Below are 23,140 nucleotides of genomic sequence, written 5' to 3'. Positions count from 1 at the left end.
CTAGCTAATCCAAACTTGAATAGGGGTTTGTGTTGTGTACCTAAACAGTGAGACAAACAGGTCAAAACATATAAAACTGCATGCTAAACTTGTGTAGTTTTTCAGTGACGTGAAAATGAAATCTTGATCTGTTAGGAAACATCCTCAGCACAGCTGCAACTTCATTCATTACGTTCCTGTAAGGACAAGAAAATATATTTTTTTTACATTTTCTGAAAAACATGAGTGACAAGTCATTTAATTCTGTGGGATTTTGTTTGTTTCTGCTTACAGAGGTACTGTAATAGCACGCCCCTGTTCAACAAGCCACACAAAAAAGTTAAATAATTGGTTTAGCTTCAAATCCTTAAAGGGACACTCCACTTTTTTTGAAAATTGCTCATTTTCCAGCTCCACTAGAGTTAAACATTTGATGTTTACCGTTTTGGAATCCAATTCAGCCGATCTCCAGGTCTGGCGGTAGCACTTTTAGCATAGCTTAGCATAATCCATTGAATCTGATTAGACCATTAGCATCGCTCAAAAAAAAAAAAACGAGAACCAAGTCCCTTGCTATTGAAAATTACCAATGGGACTATTTTCAGGCGCTGTGTAATATCACTACGCCTGCTGCAGCCATGTTACGCAGCAAAGTCCTTGATTATTACGGCAGAATGAGAGTATAGTTCCTAGCCATATCGGCCTAGAAAATCGGGACTTTTAATTTTCTGTTGGTCTTAGTACACGATGTAACTACAGAAGAGTCAAGTTTTTTTTTTGTTATTTTTGAGCGGGATGCTAATGGTCTAATCAGATTCAATGGATTATGCTAAGCTATGCTAAAAGTGGTACTGCCAGATCCGGAGATTAACTGAATGGATTCCAAAATAGTAAAAATTCAATGTTTAACTCTAGGGAAGCGTCCATTTAACACAGAGTATGAGCAATTAAAATAAACTAAATTAAAATAAACATTCATTCTAATGTGGAAATTAAACCAAAAACATTTACTGCAGTTACTTGCCTGTTTTGTTGATGCTGGTGTCACAGAGGGACTGCTGCTCTTGAAGGGCCAGCGTCTGGTTAACAAACCTCAGCATACCTGAGAGACTCTCCAGGTCTGGTTCTTCCAGTTCCTCTTCACGGTCCAGCATGTACGTGAGCGGATTAAAGGACATGTCTGTGGTAGATGTGGTCTCGTGTGTGCTCAGACCCTGCCAAGCCTGGTCTGGGGATGGGGGTGGCAGCAGCGCTGCCTGCACACTGGCTTTCAAACTGTCCGAAAGCTCTAGAGAGGTGTCCGAGAAGGCGTTGTGCCAAGAGGAGAGGCTGGAACGTGCAGAAGAGCTTTTTTGGGAGGTGGGCAAAGAGGGGTGAAGAATAGAGTCTTTGAGAGGAGGTGAGTGAAGGGGAGGAGTGCTGGGTTTGTGACGAAGTGTGATGTTATGAAGTTCTGTGGCCCTTTCGAGGCTGGAAAGCTTGGCCTGGAGACGGGTGAGCTCTGACTCCTACAGAACAGACATGACCCAAAAATTACAGTTTTTTTCGATTGCTAAACGCCAGTGGGCACAACTGGAGTCACATGTGCAAAACTCTAACTACAGTCTGCACAGCAGCAGTTCATGTGGACCAAACTCTAGTTCGTTTTTCATTGCTTGAACACAGTTTTCAAAACTTTACACACTTATTCCATGACTTTAATCACAACCTGCACAACACTGTGGATTTACAGCACTTTGTTCAAATGCTAACACACTGCTGTCAAAACTGTGAATCACACATTCAAAACACAATTGATTTCAGCATTGTGCCTTTCAAACACTGCTGATTGCAATTTCATATAAATATAAATTCCAATTTCATATATATATTTCATTTATATATAATATTACCTTTCATGTACTTTAAGTTTCTACCTTTTTTCTCATTACTGTAATTCCGTAAATTACTACAGACAACTGAAGCAAACTGCTAATTTTCATTTACCCTAAAAAATTATGATGTTCTAAAAAAAATATTGTGATAAATCAATAAATAAATCATTCTTTAAAGAAAACATTACTTGGTGTGACATCACTGAAATTGTTAAAACTGTGAAGATAAAAAGTTAGTATTTTGTGTATTGGTGTTTGATGTTAGTGTTTTTCCTCTCAGTGTGTTGTGAGTGACAGTGTGTGTTATCTCAGTGAGGGTTGTGTTTAGTGTTTGGCTGCACGGAGCTGTTTTGAGCCATATGTTAAGAGTGGTGCTCAGGTGACTTTTGGTAGTGCAGACTGTAGTTAGAGTTTTGCACATGTAGCTCCAGTTGTGCCCACTGTCGTTTAGCAATCGAAAAAAACTGTAACACATTTTTTAAGTATCACAATAACTGGGTTATGTTTCTTTTGGTTAGTATTAGATTGCACCATCCATTGAGTGCGGTACCTTGATAAGCAGGGTTTCATTTGCACTTTGCAGGAGCTGCTCTTTGCTGTGAAGCTCTTCGTGTAGGCGAGCAGACGTAGCTCTGGCTTCTTCGAGCTGATCCCGGGCCTGCTGCAGTCGCTGCGCCAGCTGCTCCTGAGAGTTCCGCAGGCTGCTGGAGATCTGATCCGAGACCTTGAGCAGCTGCCCACGCGTCTGCTGCAGTGCTGAAAGCTATGAAGCAGAGCGAGGGATAGACATTGAGTTTCTGTGGCTGGAGACAGGAGTTTGTCCTATGGGAGTGAAGAGACTTCCTGTTTCATTGGACGAGTGAATCAGTACCTCTTTGTGGTGTTCATCTCTCTGTTGCCCAAGTTCGTGCTGAAGGGCTGTAACAGTAGCCTGAAGTCTGACCTCAGCCTGTGCCGAACGCTTCTCTAGCCCAGCCATCTCTTCTCGCAGCTGATCAACTTCATTCTCCTAAAGAAACACAACAACCAAATGAAGGTCCATTAATAACTGAAAGAACAATGCTGTAAAGACTTCAGGTGTCAGACCGCAAGTGTTTCTTGGTTATTTTAAAATCCTTACAGAAACTCCCTCTTCTAAAAAAGTAGCTTGCCAAAAGCTTTAATATTTTCCATGTCCAGATAAACAGATTCAAAACTGGTGAATCTCTCGTTTAAAAAACTCATTTGACTTCAAAATCTGATAAAATATGATTTGGTTACTCGCTTTTAGCAGCCATGTGTGCTTTATAAATATGAATCAAAGGACACTTTACTGCAGAAGACTAGCTGATTTAATTATACACTTCTAAGATTAAATGAGTGACTCATTTTGTGGTAAACTCTAAAAAAAAAAAAACTGGTCTGTCATCAACGAAAGTAATGCACTTTTCAGAGCTGATGTGACGTTTGGATCTGGCCTGTGGATCTGATAGTTCTGATGTGCTGGATCATTCACAGTTGTGCTTTTATAAGTTGTAAGGTAATTAAAAAAGGTTTGTCCAACAGTTTTTAAGGGCAGATGTATTTCTTACCTTTTGACATGCTTGCTGGGTGACATCATCTAGTTGTCTGTTCAGAGCATCACAGCGTGTGCGTGCTTCTTGAAGCTCCTGCACCGTCTTCTGGAGCTGCTCTCGATACACACGCAGCTGATGCCCATGCTCAAAAGCACCCTGACACACAATATTATTTATCTCAACTATATATATATATATATATATATATATATATATATATATATATATATATATATATATATATATATATATATATATATATATATATATATATACACACACCAATGGCGGCTGGTGACTTATTTTTTTGAGGGTGCTCGATGCAAATTCTTCACAACATGTATGTAGCCCGTCATGTGTGTGGTCCCTCTTTTAAAATATGTGTTCTGCTTGTCGAGAGATCCTGTGTGCATCACGTGTTTTGTCAAAATAAATGCCTGCTGCAGATGCATCTAAAGGGTTTATGATAAAAAAAGATGCATAATCTCATGCATAATCAGAGTTTACTGTTAAGGGAGTGTCTTGCGTGTATTTTGTGAACGTGAGCGTCTCTTTATCATAAACGGTTTTGACGCATGTAGACCAGGCACTTATTTTGACAAAACACATGATGCACATGGTTCACATGACACAACAAACACATATTTTGAAAACGCAAGCAACACACGACATTCCGAACATTTATTTTGAATTAGCGTGGCTCCAATGAGCAGCCACGAGCCGCCACTGATATACACACAACACCATTTGAAAGTTTTACAACACTTGATTGAGATGTTTCTCATAATTTTAAAAATCTTAAAGGTGTAAAGGTGTATGCTTAAATGTTAGAAATTAGTTTTGTAGACAAAATATAATTCTGCCAACATATGAATTTTTTTCATTAAAAAAATGCAAATTATTGACATGGATGACTTGGACAAAATAATGAAGAAAATGCAGATAATGCAATCTTACAGATGGAAATTCTTTCAATACTGATTAAAAAATATCTCAAGGTGAGACCTCAAGAAGCTGCTTGATAAAATGCCAAGAGCACCGTATTTTCCAGACTATAAATCTATAAAAATATATAAGTCGCACTGGACTATACATTATGCTTACTTAGAAAATGATTTCCAAAATCCAAGCTGAAGAACAGACATTTAATCTTGAAAGGCAAGTTATTCAACTAAACAATAGCACAGCACAGCAGGGTGAATAGGTGTCCATACATGTTAAAGTAACATAAACAGTAATTTACACGATACACAAAAGCATACAGAACATACCTGAGAGGCTGAATAGGCTAAACTAACACGACAAACCAAATCAAGTTCAAAAAGGTCACAAAGTCATTCTGCATCACTGAATCCATTGAATTACATAAATACAGGAGCAGCGTAGAGCTGACTCTCGCGGCGATAATAGTTTCTCTTGGTTCATATGAAATAATTTCGACTAGGGATGCATATCGATTAATCGCGATTAATCTTTAGCAGAATAAAAGTTTTTGTTTACATTATATATGTGTGTGAACTGTGTATAATAATTATGTATATATAAATATGCACACATGCATGTATAATTTTAAGAAACATATATATTTACATATTAAGTATTTATATTTATATATAATATAAATTATACATTAATATACAAATGTATATATGCATGTAAACATTTCTTAAATATATACATGCATGTGTGTGCATTTATCTATACAAATTTTTTATACACAGTTCACACACATATATGATGTAAACAAAAACTTTTATTCTGCTATAGATTAATCGCGATTAATCGTTATGCATCCCTAATTTCGACGTACAAGTCGCACTTGACTTCAAGTTCCAGGACCCGCCAAACTATGACAAAAAGTGTGACTTATAGTCTGGAAAATACAGTACATTTCTGCAAACTCCAAGAAAATGGTGACTTATACTTATGATGAAATAACATAAAAAAAGTTATTTTGGTCTGAACATTTATGCCATAGTAGTTGTGTTATTCTAAAGTTTTGCTAAGTTTACTATTTTAAGTTTAAATAAATAAATAAATAAATAACCCTATTTTTGCCATACAGTCATTATTTGTTAGATACTAAATCAATTTTTGATGTCACATCTATGCAGTGAATGCTCGTGTAGTAAATGCTGCTCCATCTGAAAGCAGGTGATAGCGGTTTAGTACTAATCACCGAACCGGCTTTACTGATGAGACACGCATTAGAATCGCAGACAATTTTTTTCGCCAGCTCTACTATGCAGTGGATTTCTTTCAAAACACATGTAAGCTTCAGAACGGGCATCAGTGATAAAATAAGAGGAAATCAAAACCTCCAACACTGTCCTTTCTATGTGAAATTTATTGTTACACAACTTGGTACTGTCTTTAGTTCCCGAATTGAACAATTGATAAAGAGTTGCTATTATTTGTAATGATAAGCTTTCAATTTTACTTCAATCATATGACTATATGCACAAAAACAAGAATGGGCCAACACAGTGGCCCACTTATTTTCACGTTGGGTTTAAATAATTATAATACTATAATTAGTGATTATTTTAATCATCATATTTACATAACAGTAATGAGAATGTGATTTCATTCTTCTGTGGTGTCTGACAGGTTTTGTGAGATTCATCCTAACACTCTTTCACATAGTAAAACAAATCTACCCTCCCTTTATTTGCACATTAATTAAGTATGTGTCATACGGTACCTTCTCCAGCTCCTCCTTAACCTGCAGCTGGGATTTCAGCATCTCCAACCTCTCCGTCAAGAACTGCACCTGAACCGAACACAATGTCTCCTCATCACTTCATTTCTCCAATAAAACCCCTTTTTGTTAGCATGTATGCTCAATGACTTACCTTTTGGTCTTTCTCTCTCATATCTTTCTGGCTTTTCTCCAGAGCTTCCTGTAGATACTCAACCTTCCTCTCCATCTCCAGTTTGTGTTCCTTAATGACCACATCGAGTTGCCCCAGCTCAAGAAAGAAAATAGTGTTTTATAGACGATGTACAGTAAGGTATTGATAAAAATCTCTGTTTGTGTGTGTGGTACCAGCTGTGCTCTCTGCTGTAGCTCCCCCTGTCTCTCTTTCAGAGCGGAGTCCAAATCCAACACCTCATGGTTCCTCTCCTCCAGCTCTCTCTGTCTCTCTCTATAAAATCACACACGACAGATATTAAGATCATTTACTTGATAAATATACATGAACATAATAGTGTTAATTGTACAGCATGACAAACAAAATGTTTTGCTGGATACTTAGATGAGCACTCATCATCACTAAACAGGCTCTGGTATAACCTACGGTTTGTGCCCAGTTGAGAGGACACCAACCCATAAATATTTTGCTCTGGGCCCTGTGAGTTTTAATGATGGCCTTAACTATAAGCAAGCCATTTTGGGTTGATTTCTCAGGAAAGTGTTTCTCTGTTGTGCTTTCAACACTTAGATTTGTTTGCATACCATTTAGCACAACACCGCAATATTATCTCGACCAATGTTTTGAGTGTGGGGCAAGACACCGGTCATTGTTACAGCACAGAAATTGCACACTTCCTATACGGATGATCGGTTATGTAACATTGCCAAACACACGGATATACAACATCTCCTGTGCATTTTTTTTAGGTTTTGTTTATCATCAAAACTAGCATTTAATGTTTAAGTATTGTAAAGGTACTTGTTCGGCTTTGTAGTCATTTGTGGGGTGCAAAACACTGCCTGTAACACATTGTGCAAGGGAGTTAACTGATAAAGTCACAATCGCCGCAAACCATTGCTGATGTCACAAGCTGCAATGTGACTAAGAACACACAATGCTCTCATACAAACGCTTTCAGTCTTGTGTTTAGCATATCTAAAAACACATTATAAGAGGAGAAACTTATTAATTTTGGGGGCAGAATACATTTGATCTCTTGTTTCTTATATGAGGAGTTCAGATGCAAAACCATCTAAGTGCCTCTAACATGTTTTCTTGTAAATGAGCATTTTTTAATCAGACTCTTATGTTTAGGTTCAGTAATTTCACTTTAATGCTAGTTAAAAAAAAATTGTCAGTAAGTGAAATGTTAAAAAATAATTTGTCTGTCTTTCACTGGAAAACCCTGCATACTGTACAAGCTTTTTTGGCAAAATAATCCACTTTATGGGACAACACATAGTAAAGTAGCAAATTAACTAAAGATGCAACTAGAAACATTACAAATGAATAATGGCAGAATTCAAAAGGTAAAACTGTATTTCTGAATGGCCAAAGGCCGGGATTAAGCAGATTTGAAGTGAAAGTATTTGTACATACATGCCCAGGGCATTCGGTAATCTCATTTTTGATAAAGGTGGCGTTTAGGGTTTTTTGCATCAGAGTTCTTCATACCTTGTTTTGTAAGAAAGAGATTATATGTCAAAGTCACTGGTGATTTTCCTTTACTCATTGTGCATGAGTTTTTAAACAAATGAAGATTGGGTAACTGTGGAGTCTTTTCACAATATCAATATTTATGTGGTGAAATTAACATGACTGTTTCTTTTTTTGGATAAACATTTAACTACGGCTTGGCTCAGCCAGATTGTGGTCTTTGCCAGACACATTTTGGGCTTCTCCCTCATGTTGATATGTTAATGATTGGGTATGCATGTAAACAACCATAACATAGTTACAGACAATGCTTTTATGTGTTATAAGATTTCATATATAAATACTAGATTACACACAAGTATAATCTCATGAATTGGATGCATTAAACCTCAAAAATACAGTAAAAACAGTACATTTGTAAAAAAAATTATGGTACATAATCCAGAATGGTAAAAGCATATTAGTAATTTTCACCCAAAATAAACATATAAAATAACAGATCACCAAAGTATGGCTTGTATTTTTATATCCAAAGAGGATACGTTTGAGAAAAGGAAAAACAAAAGTAACAGCGCACGTCTCTGCAGAGAGAGAGAGAGAGATGCACAATTTATAAATTAGTAACCAAAACAGGATGTAACAATGAACATTAAACAAAACCTTATGTACATGTGGCCACACGTTTGGTTTGACCACTGATGACATCTTTACCTACCCACCTAAAACAAACACAAAACCTTGTGCTCAGAGACGTTTAGAGATCCTATAACAACCATTTTATGGGCTGTTTACACTTGGTATTAAGATGTGTTTTCATCGATCGGATCACAAGTGGACGAGAGAGACACATTACGTTTACACGTGGTGTTTAAATCCGTCTCTTTTGTCCACTTTCGACCACTTCTGTCCTGAATACTGTGAGGGGACGGTCCGTGAGACGGTGTGCGAGTCTCTCTGCTGTCATTCAAACGCGAGCGGGAGTAATTATGAGTTTATATGGACGCAAACTAATATTATGTCGGAGTCCACTGCTTGTTTAGCAAGTATACATGCTGCACAGTGTTTTGTACGTTTATCTGTTGGAGCTTTCTCTGAATTTTCAGCGCAATTGATGAAATAGGATCGCACAACTTTCACGCTTTCAAAACGAAACTACGGAGAACACCCGCAGTAGTTTTATCAATGAAAGGCTAAAAATAGCGCTGTTCACCGTATGTTCACGCCAGAAGTCAAAAAAACTTGTGTTTAATACCTCAGATTAGATAAATGGGCGGAGAGAAGGCGATCGCGTGTGGCTGTTCGAACACATTCAACCACATTGCGTTCCGCAGCTCCAAAGCGATCCGATCGAAAGTGGTTTCGACTACCTCTGGATGTGGTTGAAAGTGGTCGAAAGTGGACGCGTTCAAAGCGTTTTGAACACTGTTTACACCTGGCATTAACGTCGTCCACTTGTGATCCGATCGACGAAAACGCATGTTAATGCCAAGTGTAAACAGCCTCTTAGAGGCATATGAGCAACAAAACGCAGATTAGGTTTACTCATAAGTGCCACAGGACTTTGAAAAATGCTTTCTTTCCAAAGAAGGGCAGACTGCTGTCATTTCTTTCAGCAGTCGAGGCGAAGAGGAAGAGTGGCTCACCTGAGATCAGCGGACAGTTTATCAATTGCCGCTTGCCGCTGATCTGAGGTCAGCTGCGTCCTCTGCAGCACGTCTCTCAGCTCCTGCAGGTGATCCAGCGTGTCTGCCAGCTCTCCACGCACCTCCTGCAACTGTCCCTCTAGTAGCTGTGCCCGCTGTAGTGAGTTTCGCCTATCCATCTCGGTGCGGTGGAGCTTCTCTTCAAGGTCGATGACTGAGAGGACAATAAAACAACTGTTACTGCTGTCATAACACTGAGATCATGGCAGATAACCAGAAGAGAGAAAAATGTAATAGACTTGTTTAAGGGTGGTTGTTTATGGACACCTCCTTGTGGGATTCAAACCTGCAACATTTAAGTGTTTTTCAAACATAATGCTTATATATTGCTAATCGAGATGGACCCCAGTTTATTTCCTCTGTTTATAGGAAATACAGTACTGCATACCCATCTCACTTTTCTTATCCAGCTGGCCTTTGGTCTCCTTGAGCGTCTCCTCCATCTGATTGAGCTGAGAGGCTTTAGCGTTGCTGTCTCTTCTCAGACGTAACAGCTCCAGGTCCATGTCTGACAGCTCCACTCGACACTTACTCATCTCTGAGCTCAGCTGCCTGAAAACACACAGTGCCAATATCAGCCTGCAAATGTTGACTCAAAATGATAACCAGTGACAAGGGATTGGCATTAGAAAGCCATATGATAAGTTATATAAGATATCTTACTAGTGCTGGCTTTTGCTGAACAGAAAGTAATTGAAGTGCTGTTTACCCTTTCTTAATACGAACATGACTATGCACTGTTAGCAGTATATATAGTAAATGAGTGGGGCAGGAGTGGCTATGAAAACAAATAACAGCACTGAAGCCACAGAACAGTCATGAGATCTTCTCAATAGACACCCTCAGGACAGGACACATGTCCTACATCTGTTGTACTCATTTCTGAGATGTTCACAATGTCCATTTTGAAAGAATCTGGTAAGTAAAAAAAGGACTAAATGCTCACGTTATAGATCCAGAGAGCTCAGCAGCTTGTCTTTCCTTCTTCTGGACCTCTTGGGTGGCCTCCTTCACCTCTTCCTCCCTTCTCCTCAGGGCCTGAGACAAGGCAGTACGCTCCTTTTCCAATTCTTGTTCCAACTGGGACACCTGTGGTGATCAGTAGTAGTTATCACACTGTAAAAAAACCTTGTTGCACTTACATTTTTAAGTTTAAACAACTTTAATTAACAAGTTTTTTTTTTACTTTTTTGACTAGTAAGCAGTGGCAGCCGGTGACTTCTTTTTCGAGGGCGCTCGATGCGAAGTTTGTCACAACATGTATGTAGCACGTCATGTGTGTGGTTGGTAATTTCAAAATATGTGTTCTGCGAGTTGAGCGATCCCATGTGCATCACGTGTCAGGTCAAAATAAGTGCCTGCTGCAGATGCGTCTAAAGGATGTATGATAAAATAGACACTCGCGTTTGCCAGATACTCGCTTAATTTCATGCAAAATCAAAGTTTAATGTTAAGGGAGTGTCTTGCGTTTATTTTGTGAACGTGAGCGTCTCTTTTATCATAAACGGTTTTGACGCATATGCAGCAGGCACTTATTTTGACAAAACACGTGATGCACATGGTTCACATGACGCCACAAACACATTGTGTTTATTAATTTAAGTTGTTTAAGTGCAACAAGGAATTTTTATAGTGCACCATGAGAGGGGAGAGGACTGTTCAATGCTATATAGCCATTAAAATATGACAATTTTCTGACCTAGTGTAATGGGTCATACCCGGCCTATAACTTAAAGCTAATTGTCCTGGATTTTTAAAAACAGAAAGAAATGTGTTTGTAATGGGGAAGTCTCTATAACATCCATGATTTATGACACTATAGCCTTTTTGTACAGAAATATTTGCAAAGTATTTTAGGTTTACAGCTGAGAAACTTCTTTAGGGCTTGTATGTTTTGAGCTGGAGCAGAAGAACCCTTAGGTATAGCTATATAAGTATATATCTTCACACACATGAATGACACTGTTGTTCATTTATCAGCTGTTGTTGTTGTTGGGCGTCATTTAACAGTCACATTGATCTGGTTGATGACAAAGAAAAATGCAAACTGATCAGACCGGAAAGCACTTTATGTTTGATGTGATGACTAATCAAATATTCAAATTAAAAATATATATGATGTCTATGCTGTTCTCTTCTACCCAATCCCTAATCTCTTAATCCCCAAATACTACTTTTAGACATAGCTTTGCATGCTTTGTTGGCTTTTAACCCTGGATTAATTGCTGTTAATAAAAGGGTTCTTGGGTTCTACAGGGTTAAAGGAGCTGTATGTAACATTGACTTCTAGCGGTTGAACTTGGTACCACAGTTTAAATTCAAAATATTGGAAACAGCATTTTTCTGCCCCCTCTCGGGTTGCCAGACACATACAGGAGCACAACTGACGATGGAAAGCATACGTTTATCTGCTCATTTTTACACTTTTAAAATGTTTTGTACAAATACGCTTGTGTGGATTTTTGTAACTCAATCTGTGGCTCACGTTGGAGGTTGCGTCCACCGGAGGTCACATTTATGGGCCAATGCGGTCTCATTTAAGCAACCATACCGAGCTGTCGTAATACACCATTGCATATATAGTCAGTGGCAAAACAAAAACAGAAGGCCAATTTCAAAAAGAAAAAAGCTGGCTACAGCACTGTTTCCCAGATAAACATATACGTGAACTCAGCATGTTTCCTAAATATATACTTTTTTTATTTAGTACAGTAAAAAAACTACATAAAGCTCAATTAAGGCTAAATGCTCCCTTAAAGGATTAGTCAATTTTCTTAAACAAAAATCCAGATAATTTACTCACCACCATGTCATCCAAAATGTTGATGTCTTTCTTTGTTCAGTCAAGAAGAAATTATGTTTTTTGAGGAAACATTCCAGGATTCTTCTCATTTTAATGGACTTTAATGGACCCCAACACTTAACACTTAACTCAACACATAACAGTTTTTTTCGACAGAGTTTCAAAGGACTCAAAACGATCCCAAACGAGGCATAAGCGTCTTATCTAATGAAACCATTGTCATTTTTGACAAGAAAAATAAAAAGTATGCACTTTTAAACAACAACTTCTCGTCTATCTCCGGTCCTGTGATGCGCCAGCGCGACCTTACGTAATTGCGTAGTGACGTAGAAAGGTCACGTGTTACATATATGAAATGCACATTTAATCATTTGACATACAACACAACCTCTTTCTCCATACTTGTAAACATTGGGGCGTAGTTTCGCATGCATCATCCGTGACCTCTTGACGTGATGACGTATTGCATGAGGTTGCGCTGGCGCATCACAGGACCGGAGATAGACGAGAAGTTGTGGTTTAAAAGTGCATATTTTTTATTTTTCTTGTCAAAAATGGCAATCGTTTCGCTAGATAAGACCCTTATGCCTCGTAAGTGTTAAGTTAAGTGTTGGGATACATTAAAGTCCATTAAAATGAGAAAAATCCTGGAATGTTTTCCTCAAAAAACATAATTTCTTCTCGACTGAACAAAGAAAGACATCAACAATTTGGATGACATGATGGTGAGTAAATTATCTTGATTTTTTTTAAGAAAATGGACTAATCCTTTAATTGTAAGTTGTTTTGGATAAAAGTGTCTTCTAAATGAATAAGGGCCCAATCACACCAAACGCATTTATGACAGTTGCAGGCACTTTGTTTGAATTATTTTCTATGGGCAGTGAGCGTTATGCGCGCTGAACGCCTTGTGTTTTTTGCCACCTGCTGCACAACGCGTTTTTGAAGGAGCGCTTAGAGCGGAAAAGCGACCAACGTCATTTGCGTCTTTCCATTGTCCAATCGAATGAGGAGAAAGACGGCTTTTCGTTGTGATGAGGGAAGTTTACAGTTGCTTGAAACAACCGGACTGCACTCACTCTCTCCTGCGTGTTTGTGCACCTCTACCCTCGATCAAGGTCAGAACAAGCGTCCTCTTTTTAAAGTTTCTGCTAATATGACAGTTAACAGCAAAAGAGCGCTCACGATTCAATGTTTGATTGACAGGACAGCTAGCTTGTTGTAGCCTAGCAATATAAAAAGCCACGTCACACTACTCTTTTTTTTAAGTAACCAAATAAGGCATTGCGTCTCCAAACGTTTTAAACGCGTTTGGTGTGATTGGCTCCTTAAATGTGAATATCAGAAGCGAGATGTTGAAAGCAAACTTGTGGCCTCATTTCATTTGCAGTATAGTACCTGGCTCTGCAGCTGACACTGACTTTCCTCGAGCTGTGCGATACGTGACGTACTTTCCTGCAGCATGGTGTTCTGGTTCTGGATGGAGTTTTGTAGTTGCAGGTTCTCCTCACTGGAGTTCTGATAATCCAGACATTTCCTCCTCAGCCCTTCCTGCAGCTCTGAGAGCTATATAAAACAATTACTTGGTAATACATTAACAAATGAGAGTTACATATTGCCATTCAAACAATGCTTAACAGGAAAACAGGAAGTGTTATCCAGGCACCGTGTTGTTGACTGACCTGAAAGTTTTTCCCCTCCATTTCTTGCTCATGATTTTTCTTTACCTCCTTCATCTGCAGGAGGTAACGACTCAGCTCCTCTTTACAGGAGGACAGTTCTGTCTGCAGGCTCCTCACCTAAAAGAGGTTCAGTAAGTGTGACTTGTTCCCGTAGTTCAACTGTTGAGGCAATGCCACTAGCAATGCCATGAGTTTGATTTCCATAAATGTATTGCAGGACATTAGATCAGGAGAGTTTAAAATAGTCCCAAAAAGGTTTACTGGTCTCACCTTTGATGCAGAGTTAGTGGCCTGCTCTTCAAAATCTCTAAGTGTGTCCTCACAGCATTTAGATTTGGCTGTGAAATCCTGTCCAAGACACAGAACAATACATTTTCTATTTAACAGTTAGCAATGAGATAAAAAAAATCAGTGGCATGAATGATGTCACATTTATATAGAGCTCAGATGAAAAAGCTGCTAAACGTCACCTCCACAAAAAATGAGATTATGATATTGACCAATGCTCTCGGTATATACTATACATTTGTCAAATACTTGCGCTTCAAATCCACTTAATCCCAGCCTCAGGTCATTCAGAAATACAGTTTTTAAGCAGAATGCATTAAACGGCACGTTAAAACCCTATGTCCTCTAAGGGCATGGAAGACGAATTGGATGAACACAGTATATTGAATAAATTTTTGAGCCTTTTACCTTTCTTCAGAAAGGACAGTAAAGAGTGACTGGAGACTTTTTTTTAGAAGTGGAGATTTTTTGTATGTACTTTTTTGTATGTAGAGGGTTTTGCAACAAAAGACGGTAAAATTTGTTAAATACCAATGAAATGTCTAAAGTGACATTTGTGAAAATAAGTCACTTCAATTACTGATTAATGACATTTTCATTGCCATTTAAGTGAAATTACTGAACCTAAACATAAGATTAAGAGCTTGATAAAAACTGCTAAACTGCTAACATGTCAGACGCACATAGAGGGTTTTGCATCTGAGCTAGGCTGCAGTGCACAATAAACCCGAAAAACTAATCAGGATTACAATTATGGGTGCAACAATTACATTCACCAAAAGCCTCAATTACAGCTGTCCATTTGTGCTCATTTCTGCACTTTTCGGCAGTATGTTTTTGCACCAAACAGATTTTTTAAAATTGATAAGTTGACGTGTCCTTTAGCCATTTGTTTTGGAATTTTTACTAACAACATACCTCTAATAATTATTTGTTATTTACATTATATTATTTAGTTTGGGATGTTTAGAATTTACCATGCAGCTACGTCACAGAAAATTTCAAAACTTCAATGTAAAACCTACTAATTGACAATAATCATCACATTTACAAATAAGATGAAAAATCGACAATTATGATTTTTGTAATTTAATCTGAGCTCTTTATAGATATATTATATATAGCAATGAACAGTACTGTGCAAAAGTCTTAATCGCATTTTAGAAGTGGCAACATGCCAGAATTAGATTAGTTGTTTTTGCAATGTTATAGTGATCATATAAAATTGTTTCTAAGTCTCTTTAATGCAATACATCCAGAAAATACAGGAAATGCGAATGTAGTATTAAAAACTGTATAAAAATGTAAACTGATGTGTCAAGTTTTTAGGGTAAACTCCCCTTCCACTTGAGCAATAGCAGGAAACTGTAGGATCTCTAAAACCTAAATAAAATTAAATCCTAATTTGTAATTTTAAAGAAAATCCTAATTATTCTTTTTACACCATTCTCCTCAAAAATGCTCAAGATGTTTTTAGTGCCAAGAGAGGTCACACTAAACACTGACAATGCCTAAAGAGGACATTTAGTCCTGAATTTTTTTATTTTTTGTAAACATTTCTTGTATTTTCAGTTTGTATCTTAATAAAATAGATTGTAAAATAAATACGGATGGACATTAAAACTTCTAAAACAACAAGACTTCTGCACAGTACTGTGTATATAAACATATATTTATAAAAGATTAGATCTCACCTCAGTGAGTTGCTCTATAGTTGTCTGCAGAAGAGCAAATTTCTGCTGTGACTCCTGCTTCTCACGTAGAAGCTCAGACATATTTTCTCGAAGTTCCTCAATTTGAGTTTCTTTCTGAGCCAGAGACAACTTTAGCTGGAAATACATAGAGTCTTATTAGGGTTCTAAGATCTCTGAACAAGCATAATGTTATCCATAAACAATCTGCACACTTACCACCTCTATTTTGTCCTCCAGTTCCTTGCATTTGTGTGATTGGGAAATCTTGGATTTCTCTATAGCCTGCTGATATTCCTTCTGCTTCTTGCTCAAAACTGACTGGTAGTGCTGAATGCTGCTGGCCTTTTCCTTATTTACCATGAGTAAAGAAGAATTAACATTTAAAGGTTTGTTACTGTTTAAAATGATATTGTATGTGCATGTACATATATATATACATATGTCACCATGAGATCTTGTTCAAGTTGGCTGGTCTTTATTGCCACCTGGGAATAAGCTGCACTCTTCTCCTGTAGTTGTTTCTCCAGCACAGCAACACGCGAGCTCTTCTTTTTTAGCTAATAACACAATTTTGATTGACAAGTTGTAACATGTTTCCAACAACATGCCTGAATGTAAAAATACTACAGGGCATGAAGGAACTTAAAGGTCACGTTCTTTCTGATCCATTTTTTAAAACCCTAGTTAGTGTGTAATGCTATAATAGCATAAATAATACCTGTACATGATAAAGCTCAAAGTTCACTGCCGGGCAAGTTTACGACCAGTTTGAACTACAGCCCTCTATTTTCTGCTTTAATGACATCAGTAGAACAGTTTTTTGACTAAACTCCGCCCACAGGAATACGTCAGTCGCCAGCTAAGCTAACGGCAAGCAAAGCTGCTATCAAATCACAACACACTAAACAAACTACACAATCAAAACTCAATACGTATTTGTTGAAGGAGGGACTTCATAGAACAAGGAAGACATCAGCCTGTTTTTAGGACAGTGAAAATAGCAGAATAAAGATAAGTAAATTATGTGAAAAATATTGCGTTTTTTTTACACGTGAAACATGAACACATGTTATATTGCAAACTGTAAACACAATCAAAGCTTCAAAAACACAGAAAGAACGAGACCTTTAAATGTACATTTTTGCAGAGATTGAACAAGAGTTCACAAAGAGACACTTTGTATTTTCTAACTGCAGTTTGTGGATTTAATGGCACTCTCACCTCTTTCTCTAAGGATGTGGATTGAGTGGCCTTGTCCAGTAGCTGGTTATGAAGCTGCTGGTAGTGAGAGGATCTCTCTGTGATAGAGCCCTGCAGGGAGGAAATCTCCTCCTGGGCCCGGGTCAGTCTCTCCTGAAGACTCTGAGCAGCGCTGGCCTGCCGTGTCTTCTCCCGTTCAGTCATCTGGAACACCGCTAAAAGCTTCTGATACCGCTCACCTAAATGAACATGTGAGAGATTAGAGATGAGAGATTGGGTCTCGACGTCGGACTAACGCAGGGGCTCGACACATGTCAAACACACCTCTGTAATCTCGGGTGTATTTGTGCTGCGCATATCAGGATGTTTTACAGTGACAGCTGAAGTTTCGCATTCTGGCGCACATGCGCCACCCCACAATCAAAGTGAACCGTACCTGATACAACCTCTGCATACGAACACTAGCCAAACAAACCGTACTTGGGTTCGGTACGGTTCACATAATGTGAGTACACCCTAATAAAGGACACCTGGCAGTCTCAATAATGAGTTTTACTGTCTAGATGGGGTACTAATAAGATAATGAGGTATAGACCAATTTAGAGTAGACGTCACAGTTACGTCACTGCAAGTTGCGCGCGCAATGCGGTTGCAGAAAAACAGTGGAAATGAATTAGACACGAGTGAAAAGAGCAAGATAACTCACTGGAAAATGTCCGGTTGTGCTGTTAAGTGTCAGAATAAGAATGCCAAAAGGATGGCTTTCATTTTAATAGAATACCATCGTCAAAGACATCATTTGAAGATAAACGTAGGTGTTTATGATTAAAATAAGCCCTACAGACAAAATGGAGCAAGGAAATCATCTGGAAATCTTTTAATAATTAGAATAGAAAATAAGTAGAGAAGATGTCAGGTGTTCTGTCGAAGTCTGTTCCCTCCATGTGTTTCTTATAGCGTTTTTATCACGTTACAATTATAATTTATTAAGGAAGAAATAATAGAAAACAGGAAAATTATGAAATATTTAATAAACGCTATTATATATAATACATGATAGTATTGCTTTTACATGTACTTTAGCGATTCAGACTGTAAAAATATTTGATTTAGCAAAAAAGAACAATACATATACATTACATACATGCATATCAGCAGCCAAGCCATTTAAACTTTTTATCTATCTTATCTAAATAAACGTAACGTGATTAAAACGCTATAAGAAACATTGCATGAAAGGGAAACATAAAGGAATCAGACTTCGACAGAACACCGGATCCATAAAAATCACGTTTTAATGCTAAAACACTTCACAAGCCTACTGCGGAGCAGTCACTTTCTGCAACCAGTTTGGCTCCGCCCACAAAAAACGTCATCTCTGTTTGCAAACACGAAATTGGTCTATTGGATGGGGCATTAATAAGATAAGATAAGAGTAAACACTGACCAGACTTTCTTGTTAAAGATTCAGTGGTGCTGGTGTAAGACAGTGAGGGCAGCAAACAAGGGTTCACACACAGTGCACTATCCCGGTTCTGAAACACAAGTCATTCCGAAGTCATTAAATATATACTGACTTAAACAGTGTATGATCACTTTTATAGCCTAAGGTGCATCAAGCATTTCTTTTGGCTAGCTGTTACTTACCTTGCTTAACAACTGATATAAGAGAAATACTTTCTTCCTAGCCACCAGAAATACTCTGGAGAACTCAGGTTGACTGGTGTGCAACATAAATTGAAGTTTGTGCAAGTTTGTCAAATGATTTTAAACATGGAAGTCACTATAAGAGACTGACCTATCTTGTGCAAAATAAATCCACTGATAAGTTTCAAGGCTCTATATATATATATATATATATATTTGCAGACATTAACATTTGCCAAAAACATTATTTATTTATTTACCCAAAACTTTGGGTAAAAAATGACTTGGTGCACCTTAAGGAGATTTGTGTCCATTAAAGGATGTGTACGAAAGTGTGTTTGTATTTCAGCACCTCTCTCAGATGTAATAAGTCCAGTATGCTCTCCAGGCTGGTTAGCTCAGTTCTGTCCAGCTCTTTCTCTCTGTGAGCCTGAGCCACCCTTTGCTCTTGACAGGCTGTGAGGAGACGCAGGTCCTCGTTTTCTCTCCTCAGACTCGCCGCCTCTTGTAGCTGCGTCTCCTTGTCAGCCAGCTCCTTATGCAGCTGTTTCAACTGATCTGAGAGCTGCTGTACCTGAGACTGCAGATGCACACGCTCAGCAGAGAGAGACTCTGTTCGGCCGTGAACCTCCTTTAGTTCACTGATCACAGAGAGCAGAAACGTCAGTTGCACATAACATCAGGAAGTTAAACTCTCACTGATAGGACTCATTACTAGTAGTTATGCATGTTTTAAAATTGAGAGCATTGTTGAAGAATGACCATTATAACTCAAACTTAAAGTTCAAAAATATTTGGGATGCTGCCCTACCTGATTTTGTGACGTAGACCCTCCTTCTCTCTCTCCAAATCTGCATACTTTCTCTCCAGCTCCTCTCTCTCTTTGTCACACTGCACCAGACTGACCTTCAGCTGATTCTCACTCTCAATCACCTTCAACAAACACATTTCACAGACAACCAGAAATATGAATAACATTTAATACAGCAGCTCTTTTTGTCTTTTAAGGCATTTGAGAAATTTTTTCTTCATCAATAAGAGACATATTACCTCCCGTAACTTTTCAGAAACATTTTCCTTGTAGTCCTTAAATGTAACTGTAAGCTGCTCTGCGTTTCGAAGTGCTTGGTTTCTCTGCTGCTCCGCCCTTTCAAATAAAAAAATTTTTTTATTGTAAGTTGTAATCCAAAGTAGTTGTGAGGTTTCAGGTATCAGAGTTCATTCCTGCTTAAAGAAAAAAAGTAAATTTTTTTACTTTTTGGCTTATCTATGAGCTTCATCATTTAAAAAAAAATGCATGTCCCCTCATAATCCTAAATCAAAAACGCAAATCTCCTCCCTTCCTCGAAACAATCTTTCTTTACTTCCGGTCATATGGTATGGCAGATGGGCGGGATCCGTATAAAGATAGCAGCAACATGTCTATGGTGGCCATTCGTGCCAGTTCTGCCGGACACGTCCCAAACAAGATTTCAGGTGCGTTCTCCAGAAGTCGCGTTGCTCGACCGCATACGTCATTGAGGTTCTCACATTTCAGTTAAAATCAATTAGAAAATTAAGATTTATTTATTTTAAAACATACAATCATTGTAGTTTCATTCTTACCTTGAAATGTAACGGTTGCTTTTCTGAAATTGAACCCGAAATATTAAACCTTAGTGGCGTATGCGGTTGACCAAATCCGTTCGGGACGTGTCCGGCGGAACTGGCACGAATGGTCACCCTAAACATGACCCAACGTCAAACGATCCAATCAGTTCTTGATTAATGAATTCAAGTCCAGCCCTTACCGTGTCTCATTTCAGAAGCCATTTTACTCGGATAGTTACCACAGTAAAAATAATACAAACGCTACTTCATTTTAATGGCGACTTTAAAGTGATCATTCCTCCTTTTGTCAAGTATTGATTAGTATAATTCATGCCGTACCGTTTACCCAGACGTGTTCTTTCAGCTAGCTCAGCTTTAACTACTCTAAGCTCATCTCTAAGTTTTTCCACCAGTCTGTTACTCTGCATCACTATCTGGTCACTTTCTTCCAGCCTCTGTTCGGCAGCCCTAAAAAAACAAGAGCAGACTGATCAATATTCATGTCATAAAAATTCCTTCTTTCAGGAGGTATTAAAGGAGCACTACACTTGGTTGAAAAATAGTCTCATTTCCAAGCTTCCTTAGGGGCTGTTGGTATTAAGATGTGTTTTCGTTGATCTGATCACAAGTGGACAAGAGAGACACACATCACGTTTACACCTGGTATTTAAATCTGTCTCTTTTATCCACTTTCGACCGCTTCTGTCCTGAATACTTTAAGGGGGTGGTCTGTGAGACGGTGGGCGAGTATCTCTGCTGTCATTCAAAAGCAAGCGGGAGTAATGACGAGTTTATGGACGCAAACTAATATTATGTCAGAGTCCACTGCTTGGGTTGTAAGTAAACATGCTGCACAGTATTTTGTTCATGTATATGTTAGAGTGCAGTTGATGAAATAAGATCGCACAACTTTCACACGCTTGCAAAATGAAACTACGCGGAGATCTGCCGCTTTAGTTTTATCTATGAAAGGCTAAAAATAGCGCTGTACACTGTGTGTTCGCGCCAGAAGTCAGAAAAGACGTAAAACATTGTGTTCAGTACCTCAGATTAGATAAATGGGCGGAGAGAAGTCAGTCTGTGTGGCTGATCGAACACATTCAACCACATGTGCGTTTACACTACAAAAGTGTCAAGTCAAGAAGAGTTAAGTTTTAAATAGGAAAAATATTGAAACTCTTTGGCCATTTTTGAGCGCAATGCTAATGGTCTAATCAGATTCAATGGATTATGCTAAGCTATGCTTAAAGTGGTACTGCCAGACTCAGAGATCGGCTTAATGGATTTTAAAACGGTAAAAATCTAACTTTTTAACTCCAGGGGATCTGGAAACTGAGCATATTTTCAAAAAAAGTGAAGTGTCCCTTTAATGGTGTAAAGCGAGAAACACCCACTCCAAAGCTTTTGTTTGAGCGTCCAGGTCTGCCTCCAAACTGAGAATCTGCTCATTCATAAGGGACACACTGGAGGTCCTGGCTCCCACAGTAGATCCTAAAACACGGATCTATAGCAAATATTAGCTGAGACAGTGTTGCCAAAGTAATATTCAATATCTACTTAATAAAATTAATCAGAATTGAAAGAACTTTTTGATTGCTTAAACCAAAAATTCAATGTGCATTTATTTGTCAGCATGCTAACAAAATAAACAGCTATTACCTTGGACCTTGAGCTGGCTAACTCAAGCTGAGCAGCCTCAAGATCACTGTTGAGCTGCCTGTTCTCCATGACCAGAGATGCATTCTCTTGTCTGATGGAGCTGAGTTTCCTCCTGAGCACAGATGTCTCCGTCTCCATGTCTCCCTCTGGCTGTGGACAAACACAAAAACAGTATCTTAATCTTAAATGTGAAAAAAAACACGCATTGATGATTATAAGGGCTAATACAACCCTGAATCATCAAATAATGAACTTGACATCTGTCTGCTGCAAATGATTTTCTCTTAATCACACAGTTTATTACCATGCAGTCACAGGTGGATTTACAAACACATTCCCTCTGCTCTGTTGTTCTTCCTGGATTCTGAAGATCCTCTAGAGTAAGACGACCAGGGAACTCGTGTGCTACGCTCCTGTTATGATCCTCACAATTTCTGTAATTTCCTGACTGACTGAAACATGCATCAACAAGATCCATAAACATAACTTAGTACTAACAACCAACGTGACAGGGTTCATGCATTTGGTGAACTTTAAAGGCTTATCACATGTTTTCTGTTACAACCAATTTAAAACCAGTCCATTGAGAATGAATGCCTTACCTCAGTTGTTCCCCCAGTGATTGTAAATTCTGTTCTGTTAACATCAGCTGATTTCTCAAGGAGACTACATCCTCTACCAACCCCCTGTTGCCTTTGAACATTTGTAATAATTAAAACAAACCCTGTAAAATAAGGTGACGAATTGTTTATACCCTACTGCATAATGTAATAACATGAACCTTATTTTTTATGTTTTACATTATGAAATATAAATAAAACGAATAAAGCCTCGTTTATATATATAATAAGGCGTTATCATACCTGCTTAGACTGAATGATCTGAAAACATGAAGGCATCAACAGGTTGTCAAGGAGTCGCCGACTACTGTCTACTCCCATTTATCAACGTTCCTCTGCTTCTGGCCTCGCTGTTTAACACGATATCTCTTAAATTCTGCTAAATTACTGCTCACACAGTGGTATTTTCCGTAAATGAACAAGAGCATTTGATTCCAGCAGCTTTAACTTAGCATGCACTACTTTGAGATCTAAACAAGACGCGCTGCCA

The 23,140-nt window shown here is 38.3% G+C and overlaps 1 protein-coding gene across 3 annotated transcripts; it reads right to left on the bottom strand.

The window, feature by feature from the left end:
- Positions 1 to 40: 40 nt before the first annotated feature.
- Positions 41 to 23,140, bottom strand: ccdc18 (coiled-coil domain containing 18). 3 transcript variants are annotated; one of them, XM_065275987.1, is made up of 28 exons: positions 22,894 to 23,140; positions 22,633 to 22,754; positions 22,335 to 22,482; positions 22,031 to 22,180; positions 21,766 to 21,875; positions 20,711 to 20,839; positions 19,832 to 19,928; positions 19,593 to 19,714; positions 19,134 to 19,422; positions 18,582 to 18,669; positions 17,156 to 17,373; positions 16,381 to 16,491; positions 16,151 to 16,282; positions 15,935 to 16,069; positions 14,223 to 14,300; positions 13,953 to 14,069; positions 13,669 to 13,836; positions 10,414 to 10,556; positions 9,856 to 10,019; positions 9,408 to 9,621; positions 6,459 to 6,558; positions 6,265 to 6,381; positions 6,114 to 6,182; positions 3,425 to 3,565; positions 2,725 to 2,862; positions 2,404 to 2,616; positions 1,004 to 1,487; positions 41 to 176 (listed from the first exon to the last, which is right to left on the bottom strand). In XM_065275987.1, exons 2-28 carry the CDS (start codon positions 22,731 to 22,733, stop codon positions 169 to 171), a joined length of 3,984 nt encoding a protein of 1,327 aa, XP_065132059.1. In that variant the 5' UTR covers positions 22,734 to 22,754; positions 22,894 to 23,140; the 3' UTR covers positions 41 to 168. The 3 variants fall into 3 exon arrangements, with proteins under 3 accessions (XP_065132059.1, XP_065132060.1, XP_065132062.1); XM_065275988.1 differs by having other exon boundaries at positions 9,865 to 10,019; XM_065275990.1 differs by lacking the exons at positions 22,335 to 22,482; positions 22,894 to 23,140 and having other exon boundaries at positions 22,633 to 22,751.

This window comes from Paramisgurnus dabryanus, chromosome 6 (genome assembly GCF_030506205.2).
Source record: "Paramisgurnus dabryanus chromosome 6, PD_genome_1.1, whole genome shotgun sequence".
NCBI lineage: Eukaryota > Metazoa > Chordata > Actinopteri > Cypriniformes > Cobitidae > Paramisgurnus > Paramisgurnus dabryanus.
This window is presented reverse-complemented; position numbering and strand designations above follow the sequence as displayed.